The sequence below is a fragment of the Hemicordylus capensis genome, chromosome 3 (assembly GCF_027244095.1).
Source record: "Hemicordylus capensis ecotype Gifberg chromosome 3, rHemCap1.1.pri, whole genome shotgun sequence".
In the NCBI taxonomy this organism is placed as follows: Eukaryota; Metazoa; Chordata; class Lepidosauria; order Squamata; family Cordylidae; genus Hemicordylus; species Hemicordylus capensis.
Genome location: NC_069659.1, coordinates 192,751,245 through 192,770,819, shown reverse-complemented (window position 1 = coordinate 192,770,819; position 19,575 = coordinate 192,751,245). Strand labels below are relative to the sequence as shown.

Genomic DNA, 19,575 nt, shown 5'->3' with positions numbered 1-19,575 from the left:
GTGCTCTACTCTTTGTTCCTTGTTCCTTCCCCATGACTTCTCTTAGGTCATCCCTCTTCATTGCCTCTACAGCTGATCTACCTCACTGTTTATACCCTTTCCTCCTTTTTTAGGGGTGTGCATGGAACCGGTTTTGGCAGTGTAGTTTGAATTCAAACCAAACCATCGGTCCGCAAACTGGTTTGGTCAAACTAGCTGGTGGTCTGGTCTGTTGGGTCAAACCAGTTTGAACTGGTTCAACACAGTTCAAGGGGCTATGCTTGTAAAGGGGAATCCAGTGAAGATTCCCCTTTACAAGCAAAGGGGAATCCTGCTTTTAGATGGGTTCTAAGGAAAACTGGAGGTGGCAGCAAGAGTGCACCTTAGCAGCAGCAGCAGCATGGCTCCTCTAATCACTGCCGGTGCTCCCTCACCCATAGCACTGTGGCCTTGTATAAGGCCTGCGGCAGCCCAGTTCTGGCCTCCATGCATGTGCGGAGGTCGGAACCGGGCCTGCACTGCTGAGGGGTGGGGGAGTGCCGATGGGGTTTAGAGGAGCCACTGCCATGCTGCCAGCAGTAAGGTGGCCTTGTGCCCCCTGTGCCACCCTTAGAAGCCTTTTAAAGGCAGGATTCCCCTTTTGCTTGTCTTCACAGGATCCCCCTTTACAAGCATAGCCTCTTGAACCGGGCTGAACCAGCCTGTAGCAGACTGGTTCAATTTGAACTTGAACCAGCCGCCATTTTTTTTTTAAAGAGTCTGGTTCTGTTTGAGTTCATCAAACCCGGTTCAATTTGAACCAGTTTGGCACACCCCACCGCCTTTCATTCCTCCAGGCTCCAACAAAAAAAAATTGTAAACCTAGCTCCCTGAACAGAACAAAATTACACAAAACAAATAGGCAGCTATTTTCAGTCTCACATAACTGGTCTTATTCTAGGTGCAGAGTCTGAAGCTATTTGGTGCAAAGTTCAGCCATAATAAAGCATATCTGTCTTTTGGCTAGTAATGTCTTGATATTTGTGGCTGATACTCGACTGCCTCTCGAGTATAGGGATTGGAGGCACTGCTTTCAAGTGGCTCTGGTCCTTTCTCAGGGGGAGGGTCCAGAAGGTGGTGCTGGGGGACTACTGCTCAGCTCCTTGGGCATTGGCTTGTGGGGTCCTGCAGAGTTCTATTTAGTCCCCCTATGTTGTTTAACATCTACATGAAACCACTGGGAGAGATCATCTGGGGACTTAGACTGAGTTGTCAGCAATATGTAGATGACACTCAGCCTTATCTCTCCTTATAACCTGATCCTAGGGAGGCAGTGGGTGATCTGAATCAGGGGCTGGAGGCCATGATGTGGGCTAGTAAACTGAGATTGAATCCAGACAAGACAGAGGTGCTGTTGGTCAGTAGGAAAGCAAATTGGAAGAGATTTGACCAGTTCTGGATAGGGTTACACTTCCCTTGAAATAGCAAATATGCAACTTGAGAGTGCTGCTGGATCTGCTTTTGGACACTCAGGTGGAGATGGTGGCCAGAGTTGCTTTTGCACAGCTTCAGATAGTGCACCACCCTTTCTTGAGAAGGCAGATCTGGTCACAGTTACCTATACCTTAGTCCCATCACAGCTGGATTAGTGTAACACACACTATGTGGGGCTGCCCTCAAAAAATATTCAGAAACTGCAGCTAGTGCAAAATGTGGCAGCTAGGATTTTATCCAACGCTGCCTGCTGGGATCATATTGCACCCACTCTGAAAGAGCAGCACTGGCTACCAATTTGTTTCTGGATCCAATTCAACCTTTAAAGCCCTGGATATCTCTTGACAAGATCATCAGAGGGGCATCTGCTCTGTGTGCCGATGGTGAGAAAGGTTCAGCTGTCGAGCACACAGGATAGGGCCTTCTCAATCTTTGGAATGCTCTGATGGCTGGCATCCACTCCTTAACCTCCATCACAGTTTGTAGAAAAGAAGTTAAAACGTGGCTCTTCACCCAGGCTTTTATATGAGATTACAGTTATGCATGGAGTAGAGAGAGTGGAAAGAGAGAAGTTTTTCTTCCTCTCTCACAACACTAGAACCAGGGGTCATCCTATGAAAGTGAAGGTTGGGAAATTTAGGACCGATAAGAGGAAGTACTTTTTCACACAGCACATAATCTGAGGGGGCCCTGCTCCGGGTGCCGACAATGAGAGAGGCCCGGCTGTCATGCACTCGGGACAAGGCCTTCTCTGTTGCTGCCCCCAGACTCTGGAATGCTCTCCCAGTGGCCATTCGTTCCTCGGACTCCATCACGGCTTTTAGAAAGCTTGTAAAGACTTGGCTTTTTACCCAGGCTTTTACATAATCGTTTTTACTGCTGCTTCTGGGTGTTTTTATCTGTTGTATTGTTTTATGCCTGTTTTTATATGTTTTTATACTTTTAGCATGATGTTTTTATTGTATGTTTTTAACTTTTGTAAACCGCCTTGGGGCTATCTTTTAACGAAAGGCGGTATAAAAATGCAAAAAAATTAAAAATAAATAAAATAATTAATCTATTGAATTCTTTGCCATGGGATGTGGTGATGGCCACCAGCTTGGATGGCTTTAACTTAGACAAGTTCATGGAAGACAGGTCTGTTCAACAGCTACTAGTCTGGTGGCTGTGGGCCACCTCCAGCCTCAGAGGCACGATGCCTCTCACAATGCCTTTCAGGGGAAAAACTGGTATTGAGAGGCATCAGGAGAGAGGGCATACCTTCACCTCTTGCCCGTGGGCTCTCCAGAGGCTTCTGATGGGCCACTGTGTGAAACAAGATGCTAGACTAGATAGGCCTTGGGCCTGATCCAGCAGGGCTGTTCTTATGCAGCTTTGTGGTTTTTTTGGTGCAATAAAATAAAACAAAACCGAACAATAAAATGAATGAATGAATGAATGAATGAATACGTTGGGCTTCAAAGCAATTGGGAGTTCAACAGAAAGCACCTCTCCCCATTCAAGCGATGGCACAGAGTTAAATTTAGATATCACCAGTGCAGACTTAGTGTGGATGTCATCCTATATATCCTTTAGAAATAAGAAGACCTAAGTTCTGTATATACAGAACAATAAGACAATGTTCACAATACACAGATTGTTATATCCTTGCAGTGACTAGCATCTTACCCAAGAATATCCACTGATTTTCAGCAAAGTTGCTTGTGCATGATTTACTTGCAGTCAGGTTTCTGGATGAATTGTCTTGGTCTTGGTTCATAAGCAGCTGCCTCATCCTCTTGCTCACTGACTTGTACTCGGAGGGTGGGAGCCCAAGCCCAGCAGGCTGAATTCTAAGGCTCCCCCCCCTCTCTCTCACACACACACACTTACACTTAGAGGGAGCGAGGTGATGACTAGGGATGTGTGAATTGATTTGGGTACAAAATGATTTGTACCCAAATCTAAACCTGTTTAGGGAGATTTGTGGACAAAATAAATCACCCCTGTGCTAGCTGGCCAGATTCGGATCCAAAACAAATCGGGGGTGATTCGATTTGGGTACAAATTGAATTGAAAAATCGATTAGTGCACATCCCTAGTGGTGACAAGCAGCTGCAGCTTCCTCTTACTCAGTCAATTGCTCACTTTGCAAGCAAGCAAGCAGAGTCTTTGAGAGGGAGAAGGCAGACAAGTGATCAAACACAGCTGCTACTTGCAACTGTCAGTCCCCTCTGCTATGCTGCCAAGAAAGAGGATGTGCAAATTTCTTTCACATTTGTGTCCTCTCTCTGGGGACACAAATGGCAAAATTTGCCCTTTCCACTGCCCACTCAAAGTGATACTGCATTAGAACAAGATGAGGAGGAAGCTTCTCTGTGCAGGTCTAGGCACTACCTCCTGCAGATTGCTCACACTCACACCCATTCTATATTTTCTTAAAGAAAAATATACTGTATCAATCTTCAAAATTCACAGTTTGATCATTAATTTGTATTGAGAGTTTATACCTTCTACCTGTCATAATTCTTCCTGTTTTACTAGGCACAGCATTAAAAATTGTCCATAAGAATGCTTGCAAGAATATTTTTTCATGCTTCTTTATACGTATTTTTTGCACATACACACAAATTATGTCAGGCTGAATGGCTCTGCATATACAAGGACCCACTGTGTGAGCTTGGACCAGTCATGATCTTTCCGCTTAAGACAGGAGGATAAAATGTGTGTGAGTGCATGGAAAAAATCAAAGGCCATGCACATGACCATTTCGGGGGCAAGGAGGGCAGGCATGCGGGAAGGAAGGGTGGAACCTACCTTCCCCCCAGATGATTGGTCAGTGTGTGTGGGTCACGCTGCTCATGTGCCCACATGATCCACACAGCTCCCAGCAGCACAGATCTCTGGAGGCAGGGAAAATGAGTCCTGGCATCTAAGAATCCCAAAATGCACTAGGCGCTGATGAAGGAAAATTCCACTATCCCCTTTCACATAGTTGTGTTACCTACATAAGCCTTAAAGGTCACAAGTTTCTGTACGCTGCTGTTACAGGGCACCTTTTCCTAGGAACAATTCTCTATCCTGCCTGACTAGAGATAAACACAGCTAAAGCTGATTGGTGCATTATTGCTGGTTTCTGACTTGTAATTGGTTCACCTTATCTACCAGTGGCTAAGCTTTATTCTGCTTGTACTATTATGATTGGTGCATACCATGAAACGTTGGCCTCTGATAGCTCTGTACTCAATTCTATAGTCTGTATGTAAACAGTATAAAAGACTCTTGCCAAAAGCCTGAGGGTGTGCTCACTTCTTGAAAGAGAGACACCCGGCATGTAGTGATCAATAAAAGCTTGAACCTGATGGATGGTGATGGCTTCTGCTCATTAAATGAACCCAGAATTCCTGGAGTTTATCTGTCAGTGCCCAACACTGTGTGTGCTCAGGGTGTGTGCAGCCTGAGCACACACACAACCCCAGCTCTGGGGTTAAGGGCATACTCTTGCTTTTAACCATGGCTAAACACCGGAGTAAAAAGTTGGGTTAGGCAGAGTGCAAGCCCTGGGACCAGGCAAGCCCCATCCTGGATTAGGTTGCTTGTGAAAATAGTCTCCATATGTGCTTCCTCCTTTCTTAGGAGGAAGGTCTGAATATAAAAAAGATAAACAAAGGCTGGGTTCACACAGTCACAAGAATCCTGGTTAAAAATTTAATTGAGATTAGTGAATGAACCCTGTGGAGCTGACGCTGAGAACCCAGAATTTCAGGCAATCCTGGTCAAACCACTCTGGTTTGACCAGGTTCAGTCCTGGTTATCTATTCTGGTTAAATATCCTTTTGATTGTGTGAATTCAGCCTTAGTGTGCTCAGGAAAGTGTTACAGAACTATTAGACACTACAGCCCCCTCCCCTTACACACACGGGTGGTTCACGTGATGATTACAGGGGCCTGTTTTTCCTGTCAATTTGGCACATCTGATTCTGAGGTATAGCAGAAGTCACTGACCTACTGACCCAGATAATAATTCAGAACTTTCTTTAAAATTGGCTGATTGCCCAAGTGTTTTGTGGGTTGGGTGGTAGGTAGGTTTGGTCATGCCCTACTACCCAACCCACTTCGGTATCCCTAGGACCTACCCATGGAGAACAATGGGGTGATTCAATTTCCACTTGATTCAACAAGCAAAGTTTAATTTGCAACTCTGAGGCGAGTCTCACGATCAGTCTGCTCTCCCTGCAGATGATCGGAAGACTTAGCCCACATGACTGCCAGCTCCGTCACATCAGGGATCGGTGGGGGCTGCAGGGATCGGGGTCTGCGCAGCCCCCAGAAGTTCCAGGATGCCCCGCACGAGCAGCCTCCTGGTAGGGGGTCTACTCGTGTGTCGCCGCACGACGCAGCAACACATGAGCAAAAAGACGCGGTTAACGGAGCGCTTGCTCCATTAACCTCATCTTAGGGGAGGGGTATTTTTGAGGGCTAGCTGCTGGCAGCCATGCGGCTCCTGTTGCAGCACATGACTGCCCAAAAGCGGGCTGGGCTCCCTTAGCCCACTTTTGGGCAATTGTGAGAATCGCCTCCCTGCCTTGCAAAAAAGCAACACAGCAGAACAGAAGCATATACAGTCCCTCCCCACACAGAACAGAACACCACATTTTGCCAAACACACAGTTCAAAGATGGCCAATAATTAATCACTGGACAGGTCTCACGATCCATGAGACACGGTTTGGGGCAGTGAGCGGGAAGAGAGCCTTGGGCAGCCAGACCAACCGCCCACACGATTGCTGGCTCCGAGATGAGCCAGCGGGGGCTGGGGAGCTTGGGGGCCACGCGGCCCCCAGAAGCCCCAGTATGCCCTGCACAAGCACGCAGGGCATACTGGGGAGACCCCCGGAGCTGGGAGGCGGCTTTTGTCTCCACTCCGGGGGTCTACTTGTGAGTAGGCACGACGCGAAGCCATGCTGCAGCTACTAACGATTCTAAAAACCAGGTTAAAACCTCGCTCTGCAAACCTGGTTTTGGGGCAGGGGTTATTGAGCGGGTTACCTACTCCAGAACCACTGGGCTCACAATCGGGCCTGGTGGTTCTGACGATCAGCAAAAATCGGGCTAGCGAAGGCTAGCCCGATTTTTGCTGATTGTCAGAATAGCCCCACTGACTCAGAATCCATTGTAGGCCACAATTCCCACGCTGCAGTAGCATCATTGGCACAAATTGCTACTCTCACACACCATTATGACTTCATCCTCACTTGCAACAGCTGCCACAGCACAGCAGCATCTTAGCAGCCAGCAAGCCATAAGCTCAACTATAGCAACATCTTCACCCACATTTTGACTGAATGAGTGCAGAGCAGACCAGAGTGATGAGTGAAGCACAAGTTACTCTCAAGGCCATCTTACCATGAGAAGAAATATTCTTTCTTCTCTTCTTCTCCAGCGTAAGCATACATCTCTGCCTCCCTACCTGTGTCTGGATTGCTGCTGGGCTGCAGCGGACAGCCACACAATGGATGGACACAAACTGACCTGCTCAGCTGCATTGTTGGTGACCATGAAACCTTGGTGAAGGTTTGGATGCCGAGAGGTTCCTCTACCTGGCAATTCATGGCCACCAAAAGCTGAGCTGCCATGTGCTCAGTGCACATGTAGCACAGCCAACCTGTGCTTTGCTGCATGGGAGGGGCTGGCCACCAGAAGCAGCTGTCCCCTTGCTTTCCTGCTCCCACCAGTGTGCTGTGAGGGACAGGAAAGCAACGTGCCTCCCACTGGGACTATCCTACAGTTATGCAGTGAAGTGCACATGGATGTCAGGTGCTGCTGTGTGCAACAACGCTGACACAGCCTCCTTGTACACCTGGTACAGGGAGGGCACTACCCACTTGTTCAAGGTGGTTCATGAGGGAATATTGTAATCAGTAGCAAGCAGTTGGAGCAGCTGGCAGAAGCTGGCGTTCACCACCACCACCATTCTCCAAGGCATTCTCCACCACCTGGAATGGCTGGTCATCCAAAGCAATAATCTCCCCAATGGCCTGGGTGATGAGATGAGGCTCTCAGTGACCACACCACTTGCCCACTGACTGCATACACCATGCAGGCAATTTCCCCTGCTTAGGAGGAGGAGCAAGTGCCTTGCCACTATCCGAGGACACACCAGGCCTACTGCTGCCAGCAGGAGCAGGGACCCCCAGATGATGGCATTGCAGGTTCTGCAGCCTCCCCATCATATGCAGATGCTTGGGGTCCTTACCCCTGCTCACCTGTGTCTTGCAGTGGATGCAGATGGCATGATGTGGGTCACCATGGCAGAGTTCAAAGTGGTCCCAAACCATGCTGCTCTCAATCTGGGAATGTTTTTATGGTGGTGGTACTGTGGCTGCTGGTTCTTTCTGGGGGCCACCACTCACCATGGCCCTAGGTACAGGGCTGAGAAGGTCCAGGGTCAATTCAATTCACAGGTGAATCCACAAACAGACCTTGATTCATTGCGAATTGATTTGTGCACCAATCGATTTGCACACCCCTAGTGAAAAAGTACTTTGTTATAGGTTGGCCTGCCTTGTGGCCCCCACCATCTCATCTCATATCAGTGGGGTTCCCCAGAATTATGGAAAGGCCACATATTCAAGAATTGCTTGAAGGAAGGAAATAACTCACCTGGACAATCTGTGCTTTGTACAGTAAACCTCCTCCAAGTGGGACAAAGTGAAATATTTGCAGATGTAAAAATATTCTTGGCCAAAGAGAAGCACCCCTTCCAATGTTGTGTGCCCCTGAACAATCACCACTGATTCTCTGCATGTAATCTAAAAAGGAAACAGAGCATACATATCACCTGCACAGTTGGGAAAGAAGCTTTACACCAAGAATCACTGCCTCTGATTAACATTACTCATTGCAAACGGTTCTTCTACTCTCTTTTCTGCCAGGTGTATGTTTACTCTACAATATCCTATCTTTCCCTGAGTTCGGCAGGATGTGTAAACAAAGTGACCATAATAGTTTGCTTTTAGGAATAGTTTATTTATTTCAATTGATCTACTTATCAATTGAACACGTGTTTGAGCTGAGTTATGGAGTAACTACAGCTCAAATTAACTAATGAGGCTATTCCCACGATCAGGAGAAATTAGGCTAGGGGAGCCTAGCCCGATTTCTCCTGACCGTGAGAACCACTGGGCTAAAGTCACAGGTGAACCCAGTGGACTCCAGATTGTTAACCCGCCAAACTACTCCTCCCTTTAAACCGGGTTTGCAGAGCGAGCACTCCGCAAATGCGGTTTTCAAAATCGTGAGTTGCCATGGCATGGCTCAGCACCACGGCTACTCATGAAGAGACCCCCGACTGGGAGGCTGAAAAGCAGCCACCCGGCTCGGGGGTCTCTCCAGCATGCCCTGCATGCTCACGCAGGGCATGCTGGAGCTTCTGGGGGCCACGTGTCCCCCAAACTCCCCAGCCCTGGCCGGCTCCATGATGGAGCCGGCAGTTATGTGGGCGGCTACTGAGGCCGCCCAGAGCAGACTGCTGCACGTCTGTGGGGAGAGCGGGCAAACCCACTAGAGGCTCTTCTCAATGATCATGAGAAGAGCCTCAATATTTACTAACTAGATAAGTGGTTATGAGAAGAAGAAATAGATAGTGTATCTACATGTATATAAATCACGTGAGTCAAGACATTTTTTGTTCCCCCATCATACAGATCTGATGAGGAAGAAGCTGAAACACTGGTCATAATCACATGTAACGCAAAATTGTAGTTAAATGGGGCAGAGGTTGGAATTGTGTATATCTAAACGTGTGAAACTGTGGTTTCACGGCAAAAGCAACCTGCAGTTTCCCTTGCCAAACTCCAATTTGAATCTTTGGATTATTGTGAGTTTTGCTGCCCCAACCTGAAGTTTTGCAGTGGCAGTGTTATGTCTGAACACAGACTAAGCCATAACCATGTTTTTGTGCTGTTCCTGGAATTGTACTAATAGCGAGAGTGGCACAGTCCCATCCGAGATCACGTCCACTGCATCCCTGTAGCGCTTCTTGCTGGCTGCCTTTCTGAGCATTTGCCCCGCCCCCTGTCTCCGATCAAATAAACCCTTTTGCCTAATAAAGGGTAACAAGAACGCTTCCATGTCCCATCCCAAGCTTGTCAGCCTGTCAAATGGAAAACTCACATGGGAACATGCCTTCTACCCACTTTGTTCCTTGTCCCCCCACCCCAGGAATTGGGAGAGAAGGGGGACAAGATGGGCACTATGTGCTTTGCTCTCTGAAAATTGAGTGACAAAGGTCTAAAGATGTTCACAAGCACATGCAGTTGCAGTCTCAACATAAACTCCTGTTTATGTTGAGTCCCCATTAGATTGTTGAGTCAGTAACATATGGCAGGGTGTCAATAACTGGGGTTGGGTTTCAAAGGCAGCCCCACCTGGGAATTCTTGAATGACTCAGGTCTATTTTTTGTACAATGATGGTGGGGAAGGGGCATCCAGCCCTTTCCCCTTGGGTGAACATGTGCAGTCCCTAAGCTTACTCATGAAAACGGCTGGGCAGCAGGATCAGCACTGCCTCCAGTTAAAGGAGCAATTCTACATGACTGATGCTGCTCCTGAACGGACCTCATGAGAGTGGAAGGCCATGGGGACACCCCTTCACAAGTCATGAAAAGAACCATGAGTTCTGAGAAGAACCATCAGGGGGATTGAGCAGAAGCACTAATAATGTGCAATGAATGCCCTTCTCCCAAGGGCATGGTGGCATCTGCATATGCCAGAAAGCCTGGGAACCTGGGAAATTTGAATGAGAGTAAAAATCTGTGCCCGGTCCTGGTGTTTCCCCATTCTGCCCACCCAGCAATACCCAGATACATGGAACATCAAATGCTGTGCAAAAGCTCTATCATTAACCAGAGAGAACGGGGGGGGGGGCACACTAGCAAGCCCCCCTTTTATTTGATGGCTTAATTTATGACAGCTTAACTTAACTTTTGTCCAACAAAATTAGAAATTAGTAGATTGGCCCTCTCATGAGTGCGTTTATCCCATGACAGCAAGCCACCATGTGGGCAGGAGTGTGGTTTGGTCTCCATGGTTTGCTTTGCCAAGGTGAGCCATCACAAGAGCATCCTCGGTCAACATCAGAGCAGGCAAGACCCCAGGATTCTTTGCCCTCCTTCATATACATATCCCCTCCTAGGAAATCATCATGTTCCCTTCCTCTTCCTGAGTAACAGAAAAATAGTGCCCCTCAGCATTTCCAGAAATTTTGCTTGTGCAAGACTGTTTTGTTGCAGGGCTCTTACAAGGGCACGTGCAGGTATGATTGCACTCAGCACACACCCTTGGCCAATGGCTGCCACCCTGCAGACCTGCTGACACCTTCTCACGCTGGCAACGCAAGCATTACAGAGCTTGCTGGGATGCGACCCCGGTGGACCAGGACAAGGCTGGGGCTCCCCTGTCCTAAAATGGAGGTTGCCAGGCTGTGATTAGACGAATGTTTGCAAAGTTATTCACAATTAGAAAAATTAACCACAGGTTTGGCAACCTCTGGTTTCATGGAGGTTGAAATTAACCTTAAAGAAATCTAGTTCACACATGTGCACATTATTGTTTTTAAAAGGCATTCCCGACATCTTCCCAAAAGGTGAAATAAGGGCAGTAGTTTACCTGGAATAGATACCCAAAACAGAAACTATTCCTAGTACAGAAAGTAACTTCTGAGTGCATGCTTTGTATGGCCTCCCTTGCAGCTCCAAAATCCTCAGAGAAAAAGCAATTAACTTCCTGTGTTTATGGAGCAATACACAGAAATTCCTCCAAGGTTATGATTGTATTTATTAAAATATTCATACTCTGCATTTTCATTCCTTCAAGGTTACCATATTTCCAAGATGAAAAATGAGGATATCCTTATTCCTATTGCGTTTTTAAAAGAAAATTAAAAAGTATGGAAGCCAACTGACTTGAATAAGGCAACTATAGTGGTGGCAGGATAATTTGCTATTGGTGCAACAGAGGCCAGGGCTACCAATAAACTTGAGTGGGCCAGAAGATCTGCCCTCTGGAGTACTGGGCAGCCTGGTCCCCCCATAGTTTTGGGTGTGGAGGCAGTAGATCTGGCTGAGGGAGTGGCAGAGGCCAAGTCTACCTAGATGCAAGGGGGTAGACCTGATTTCCAGTGCCACAGTAGCCCTGGCCACAGATACAACAATGGTAAGTGCTAGCTGCCAGCTTTCTTTCTTCAACTAGTAGCCCTGGCCTCCAGGAATGGTAGACTTGACTGCTGGCTTGAAGGGGGGGGAAAGCACATGGGGATGGGCAAATACTAGTGTTATGAGAACAGCCTGTTCAGGGGCTACAAGCAGCACCCCTCTATTGGATTTCAAACTGCAGGCATGTAGTCTCCATCTTGGCTATCTGGACTTGTGGGAACGCAAGCTCTCTGTTGGAAGTAAAGGACTTTGCGCTGTCTCTTTGCCTCAGACAGTGGAGGACAGACTAGTAAGTCAGAGGGCTAGAAGGTCAAAGACATTTGGTCATCACTTCCCACTGCTCTGATGCTATCCCTTTGAAATGTAGATTGCTAATCTTAGGGGATTCAACTTCCTTCCTCCTTCTCTCTCTTCCTACCTGGCTGTTGACCTTGCAACATGGCAAGTCTCTTGCCCTGCACCATATGTGCAGAGAAGATGGTGAATCCATCTGCATCCATTTAGATAGATAGATTAGAGATCCTAAATCCTCACTTTCCTATCTAGAATGGAGTTCCTTAATAAATACCTTTTATATTGATTTGAAACAAGCAATTGGCTCCAAGTTACTTTACTCTTAGCACACATGCATGCATAACTAAATCCGCTGTGTTTGTGCCTCTGTGCACTCTGCTATATTGAAAAAGGGATTCTCTCACCACAGAGAATTTCCAACACTCTCCACATGCCTATATCTGGCAAACTCTCAGTTAGTCACTTAGTACAAACAGCATGGGGCAACTTTACCCCAGATTAAGTATGACATGCCACTGCAATGTATCTCACCCCCCATGCCCCTCTCTATTTACAATACAGAGAAGGAGGCTGGCTATGCAGACATGAGTTAAGGAGAAGCTATTTCTCATGAGAATAGTAAAACTCCTCTTTTTGTTGGCACAAAGGATCAGTGTTACTAATCACCTCAACTGGAGCTCAGATAAGGGTGTAGCACTCCCACCTAACTATCACAGTGTTAATGGTCTGATGCAGACCAGAGAAGAGGCCTGTTAGTGTAAAAGGAATTCCAATCTCCACACCTGGAAGGTATTCCTGACCCACAAGATAAGTTTTGAGCTCACCCATTTACTGCACTGGTTATTTCAACCATGTTATGTTATTGTTTCCCAAGATCACACCTAGTGGTGATCATATCCAGCAATCTATGTATTTATCTAATTCTCTAAGACGTACCTGTGGCTAATCCTGTGCATGGCAGCTCTCATGAGATCGCAAGCAGAAGCACCGTGGTGATTGGGCAGTAGGGATTCTATATGCAGATAGGGAGGAGGGGCCTGAGAGCAGAAGCACCATGGTGATTGGGCAGTGGGGATTTCATATGCAGATAGAGAAGAGGAGTCTGTGATGGTTAAGGTCAGATGGAATGCAACTGTTACTGTTAGGAAGATGTTATTGATTGTAGAGGAGAGGAATATATATGGCAAGTGAATTTTAGCCCATTGAAAAACGGGCGCTAGTAATGCCTTCGGCCCCCGCCGCCTCGGACGCCGCCGCCTAACCGCCCTCCCAGCTGCCCGATCCCACCATTTCTACAGGAAAGAGGAGCTCGCTAGCAGAGCTTCTCTCTCTGCAAAGGCTCTTCTCAAACTGGTGCTTTGAGCGGAAAGGGCGTCCTTTCCGCTCAAAGCGCCAGTTTGAGAAGAGCCTTTGCAGAGAGAGGAGCTCTGCTAGCGAGCTCCTCTTTCCTGTAGAAATGGTGGGATCGGGCAGCTGGGAGGGCGGTTAGGCGGCGGCGTCCGTGGCGGCATTTTTTAGGGCCAATTTGGCCCTTAGTAATATTGGGGGGGGCAGGAACGGTGGGATCGGGCTAGGGCCCCAAGGTTTCCCCTCCGCCCGGCTTTACCGGCGGCGGCAGGCCTTGGCGGCGGCTCCGCCACTACCTCGACCGGCTTCCCCGCCGCCTCTTCCCCCGGTGCCTCTCTCCTTTGTTTGCGGTGGCCGCTTCTGGCCCCGCCGCCTCCTCACCCACACTCCCGCCGCCAGTTGCCCCGCCGCGGCCACCGCCGCCTCACCCGCACTCTTCTCCTGGCATGGGCGGTGGCCACTTCTCCTTCTCCCGGCCCCAACATGGCCGTCGGGTCCTGCCGTTTGTGCCTCCCTTGCTCTGTTCTGGGCATGCGCACAGCGCATGCCCAGAACAGGCCAGGCATGAACGCATGCTTGGTGTCCGTCCACGGATGGACACCAAGCGTTTTATTAGAGAGGATAGTGGGCAGGGGTCTGCGAAGAGAGAGGTTATGAGGGAGGAAAGAGCCCCTTCAGGAGAACAAAGCTGCCGTTGTGTGAATTAGATGAGGAAACAAGATAAACAAGATCTGTTAACTCAGGAAGTAGGGGAGAGAGAGAGAAAGAAGGGAGGGGAAGAAAGACAGGGGGGAAGTGAGTGGAGGAGAGAGAAAAAGAAGGGAGGGGAAGAGAGGAAGGAGAAAGGGTGAGAGACGGGCCTGAGTGGGGCTCAGGTGAGGGTGGGGAGGTGTCTGGGATAGGGGGCTGCAGCTTGGCCAATAAGCACCACAACGCTGCAGCTGTGACCAAGCTGTGAGGTGGATGGAGTAAAGGGATGGAGGAGTGACCATGAGGGGTGAGGGGGATGGAAGCAATGGGATGGAGGAGGAGCAGAAATGTGGCTCAGGTGAGGCTGGAGAGATCTCTGAGGTGTGGGGGGCTGTGGCAGGGGGTGAAGGGAGCAATCAAGTACTAGTGCACAGATGCTCTGCACGGGTTAAGTTAGTATGTATTATTTTGTTAACCATGGATATTACTCTCAACCTTGCAAGAAGGAGTGGTCCGTGTATACCCTGAAGACATGTTTTTGCCTATTTCAAGCCCAAATGGCAACAAACAGTGTGCTCCTTCTTTGGACCCACCACCTGTGTGTGCATGTGCTTTTGCTATAGACTTACCATCGGCTACAGCTTTTGCCCCAGCTTGGATTCCAACTCGTACACCCGCTCTTGGTTTGGACCTGTCTCCAGATCCAAACCATGCACTATGCTTGGTTGCCTCAGAAAACTGACCTCCCCTTGATTTCCCTCGTGAGTGGCACACTTGCCTCTCTTCCACCCCATCCTTCTGCTTCATCCCTGGGAAGAAGTACCCCAGTGTCCCCTATCCTGCACATATGACAGACATACCAATGGAATAGGAAGAAGATATTACTAATAATCTCAGTCTCCCTCTCGAGTCTAAATCTGCACTCCAGGTCCTTTCTCTGAATAGCCTTAAGCTGATTTAATTGCAATCCCGACCTTTAAGCTAAAGCACCTCTTTGTGAGTCTCTAATTGATATTGCTAGTCAAGTTTTATTGCCTTTCACCATCTACCTGTTTTTCATTTCCTGTCCCTCAATAATCCTTAAATAAACTTGAATTGCCTTTGCATTTTACTCTTGCGTCTGTCATCATTTTTCAGACCAAAGCTTTTGCACAAATTGATACTATAATGGACTGTTCACTCTAGGCTTGTGCATTTTGATTTGGGTACAAAATGTTTTGTGCTTGAAAATGGCAATTTTGGAGGTTTTGTAATCAAAACAAAATCAAGAATTAAAAAACAGAGATTTTTGTTTCCAAATCGAAATAATCCTGTTTTGGACTGAATGCTTTGTTCTTCGGAAAAGTCCGTTTCAGCATTGCAATTGCAATTGACTTCTCTGACTCCTCTCCACTCCAGCTGAGGCACTGAGTGATTAAGCAGAAGATAAGATATGCAAAAAGCTTTTGAGCTTGAATGGTTTAGTTAAGTATGTGTTGTATTCAGTGTGATTGAAATGCAAAATGACCTTTCAAAGGGATTTGGAAGACAGCATTTTGAGACAGAAATACCCAAATATCTTTGGGAGCTCAATGCAATTCCAAAGCTCTTGCTAAAAGCCATGGTATAAATTGTGTGGAGAAGCTTTTCAAGAAGCTGGTTAGGAAAGTTCTGAAATTACACAGATTTTTCTTTCCAAAGGTTTAGAAAGAATCTCTTGACTTGTTCATGGGTCTTTTGAAGAGCTATTTTGTTTTTCTTCTGATTTTTATGAGTTATAGTGGTGTCTAGTTTTGTTGCCCAAGTTGAGCAGTCTAATGTAATTTAGGCCACAATGTAATTTGGTGGGACATGATGTCTAAGCCAGTGGTTCACAACTTTTGTCATTGCAGGGACAGGTCATCCACATGGGACTACAGGAGAGAAAAGGAGAGGAGTGAGGGAATACCCCTGTTAATCTATGGATATCCTCGGGAATCTTAGTTGCTCCTCTCTTTCCATGATCCATGGTTTTGCCATGATCCATGGTTTTGCCATGATCCATGGTTTTGCACTTTCTTAAATGCAGTGATGATAAATCTCAACAATTCTGAATAGTAGGCTGATTTGTTTGGGCTACTGCCCACTCCACTTCAGTTAAATGAACATTTGAAGCTGTTCCATAGTACCAAGGCAGGTCATTGGTCTATCTTGCTATCTCAAGTGACCTGTGGTCACTGTTCCATGGGCAGGGAGTGTTTTTATTGAAATATTGCTTGAATGCAATATTTGGGTTGTGCTGCTGTGGGTTGTGCTGCTGTGCTATTGTCATGGGACAGGCTCACACCCGCTGCAAAATTCTCAAATAACTGCCCAAAAAATGAGTGTCTTCTGAAACAGAAAACTAATAAAAACAAAGTAATGACTAAAAAAAATAGTGTCATTGTTGTTCATCATTCTCTTCACTCTTTCAAATTGTTTATGTGGGGCTTCAGGGGCAAAACAGAGGGTTGGGTGGAAGTACCCAGATTGGGTGGTGCACCCAGATTCCAAATAGGGTAAAGGGCTGATTCCTTAGGAATTTTTGAGGTTTACGCATCTTTAAGATTTTCCCCCATAGGGAGTAATGGAGGTTTCATAACTCCACCTGGAACAAAATTGGGAAGTTTCGGATTGGCTGATTTTGAACAAAGAACAAAATGGGGGTGTTTCGGATTCAGGACAAAAACAAAACAGAAAAACAAAACAAAACACGCAGCCCTAGTTCACTCTAAGCCTCACTGATCCCCACAAAAGTAGTCTCAGGATGTTTTGCCAGCATTCCAGAATGGTACCATTAACACTAGACAAATTGCTTTCTCTCAAAGTCGTTCCTCTTTTTCATGGAAATGAGAACATATGATAGGCCCTATCATAGTATATATTGGGAGACTGACATAATAGTAATAGTAATAGTTAGGGGTGTGCACAGAACCACAGAACTGCACTGTGGGGTGGGTTCCGTTAAGGGCGGGGGGGGTTTACTTACCCCTCCCGCCACTTTCCGCCCTCCAGCGTGCGTATTCTTTGTAGTAATTGGGGCGGCAGGATGCCTCCCTGCCGCCCCTTCTCCCTCTTGAGTGCAAAAAGCTTGCTGGAGCCTTTTGTGCACGCACAGGTCGCGTGCAAGCTTCACGTCTCCCTCCCACCCGAACCGAACCAGCCAGGTCCGAACCGGTCCGGACAGTCTGAAGGCCTTTAGAATGGCCTCCGGACCAGTCCGGACCCATCCCTAGTAATAGTAGCATATATTGGGAGACTATGACATAGCAGAACCTAAATTCATCTTGGAAGAAAACTAAATGGTCTGTTATGCATGGAAGTGTGTGGATGTCTCCATATAGGACCAAACTAGCAATGCATTCAGTCATGTGTGTCATAACACCAACATTTTTTTAAACTAAAAAGCAGCCTTGAAAGTTGGAACTGTGAAGAAGGGGCTGCTTAACGCTTCCCTCTGGTTTTTTCCCCCTTTCAAAATCACCCCTGAAGCTGCTTTTCTCTCCAAAGAGGAAACCAATGAAGAGGAAAGGATTTACAAGAGCCTCCTCGCTCATTCCTCCAATCAAATGGGGGACATTCTGAAGCAACTTTGATTTTTTAAAAATACAGGGAAAGATCAACTCAAACCACTTTGTGAACATTTAGTTGAAAATTACTATAAAAATTATTCTAAACAATAACTATGAGTCGTGTCTAGTTTGGTCAATAAAGTCAGTGGTTGCAGGGCAAAGATTCTCCTAATTTGAATTTTCAAATATAATACAAAGTAGGGTTGCCATGACCCCCGGAATTTAGGATAATCCCCCGGATTTTGGCTCCTCCACCTGGCTGCTAAATTCTAACCGGATTTACATGGACTTCATATGCTCTGCCCAGATTGCCCAGATTTTATCTGATCACATGGGAGGGCAGAGAAGGAGAAGAAAGTATACAAATCTGCAAATAACATGCAAATTAGTTGCTGCATGATTTGCATAATATGCAAATTATGCCACCCAGATTTGGGAAGCTTGAATATGGCATCCCTAATACAGAGTAAGTTTTAGTATCAGAGACTCGAATGTGCAGTCATTTTCAGCTAGTTTCACTTACTAAAGCAGAGGATTTGCTTGGCTGATAGAAAGCCCCCTATGTAGCTAGTAAAAGCCAGTGAGGAGAGGCTGCAGCTGGGGTGTAAAAACTTTATTGGGAGAAGACGCGGTCATAGAAAAGCAATTGTTTTCAGAGGCACTCTTACCCCTGGACTTCGGGGCCTCCACACCCGCTGGAGGCCCTCAAATCATTTTTAGTCTGTCTTGGATGGTATGGTTTGTGCCCTCAAGAACCTACATGTTAAAAAATGATACTTAACTTTCATCTGGTGGGGGGGGGGGCTCCAAAGGCCTTTAGGTCCAGGCTCCAAAATTACCCAGGTGCACCTCTGATTGTTTAGCCCCTTTTCTGAGGGCTGTGGGCCACCTCCAGCCTCAAAGGCATACCAGTTGCAGGGGAGTAATGGCAGGAGAGAGGGCATGCCCTCAACTTCTGTCTGTGGCTTCCAGCGGCATCTGGTGGGCCACTGTGTGAAACAGGATGCTGGACTAGATGGGCCTTGGGCCTGATCCAGTAGGGCTGTTCTTATGTTCTATTCACAGCATAGCAAAAACAAACAAACAAACAAACAGCAAGCAACTGATCTTTTTCTGAGTGTGCAATGCCTGTAGCAAACCCATTTTATCAGGCAAAGCAGAAGCCAATTCGGAAGTAAGCTGCTGTCTTGCAGCACCTCTCCACAAGAGCAGCCATGGCAGCAACTGGCTGGCACTCAGCAGGGATGCCTTGCCTGGCCTTAGCCCCAGAAAGGCCACGTGCATCCCACACGAACAGATTCAGTGTGTGCACCATGCAACAGATTGACACAAGCTGAAGCCACTTGGCTGTATTAACTAGTTTGTTAAGAGCATTGTTGATCACCATGAACCCAAGGCGAAGGTTTTGCAGCATGGCCAGCCACCCCTCTACCCAGTGATCAATGGAGCAGGGACTCCTGGGTGATGCCGTTGCAGGTGCAGCAGTATCCCCGATATCAAAAGGTGCTTAAGGTCCTTCCCCTGGTCTGGCCCCGTTTCTGTAGTGTGGTGGAACTGGGGCTGCTGGTTCCTTGGGGGCCACTACCACCTTCTGGGGGCCACTAACACCCTCAATCCAGATCTGAAAAGGAACAGGAAAAGAAAGCGGTATGCCTTCCTTCTGCCCTTCCTCAGTCTTAGACCGGGGTGGGGTGTCACACTGCCAATGGGGATTCAGGAGGATGGTAAGAGTGATATGGCTGGGCTAGTAGCAGCCGACAAAATCACCTCCTCCTCTGCTGCCACAAGGAAGATTTTCTTTCCTTACAGGGAGGAACCTCTCCCCTAATTCTACCTTAGCCACCACCGGTGACTGCGCTGCAGGACCACCCTCCGCCCCAAAGGAGAGCCTGCAATGGGGACGACTTGGTCCTATTTAAATAAATCTTACTGGTGTTGGCTACAAGAAGAAGAAAATACCACAGAGAGAGAGAGAGAGAGAGAGAGAGAGAGAGAGAGAGAGAGAGAGGGAGAGGGAGAGGGAGAGGGAGA

At 47.4% G+C, this 19,575-nt stretch overlaps 1 protein-coding gene across 1 annotated transcript in view; it reads right to left on the bottom strand.

The window, feature by feature from the left end:
• The window catches only part of LOC128350960 (WD repeat- and FYVE domain-containing protein 4-like), a 286,030-nt gene that overhangs the window by 91,535 nt on the left and 174,920 nt on the right, over nucleotides 1–19,575 (bottom strand). Inside the window, exon 33 of the mRNA XM_053309906.1 lies at nucleotides 8,094–8,242. Within this exon, the coding sequence (XP_053165881.1) occupies nucleotides 8,094–8,242 (149 nt within the window). The remainder of the gene's footprint in view (nucleotides 1–8,093; nucleotides 8,243–19,575) is intronic.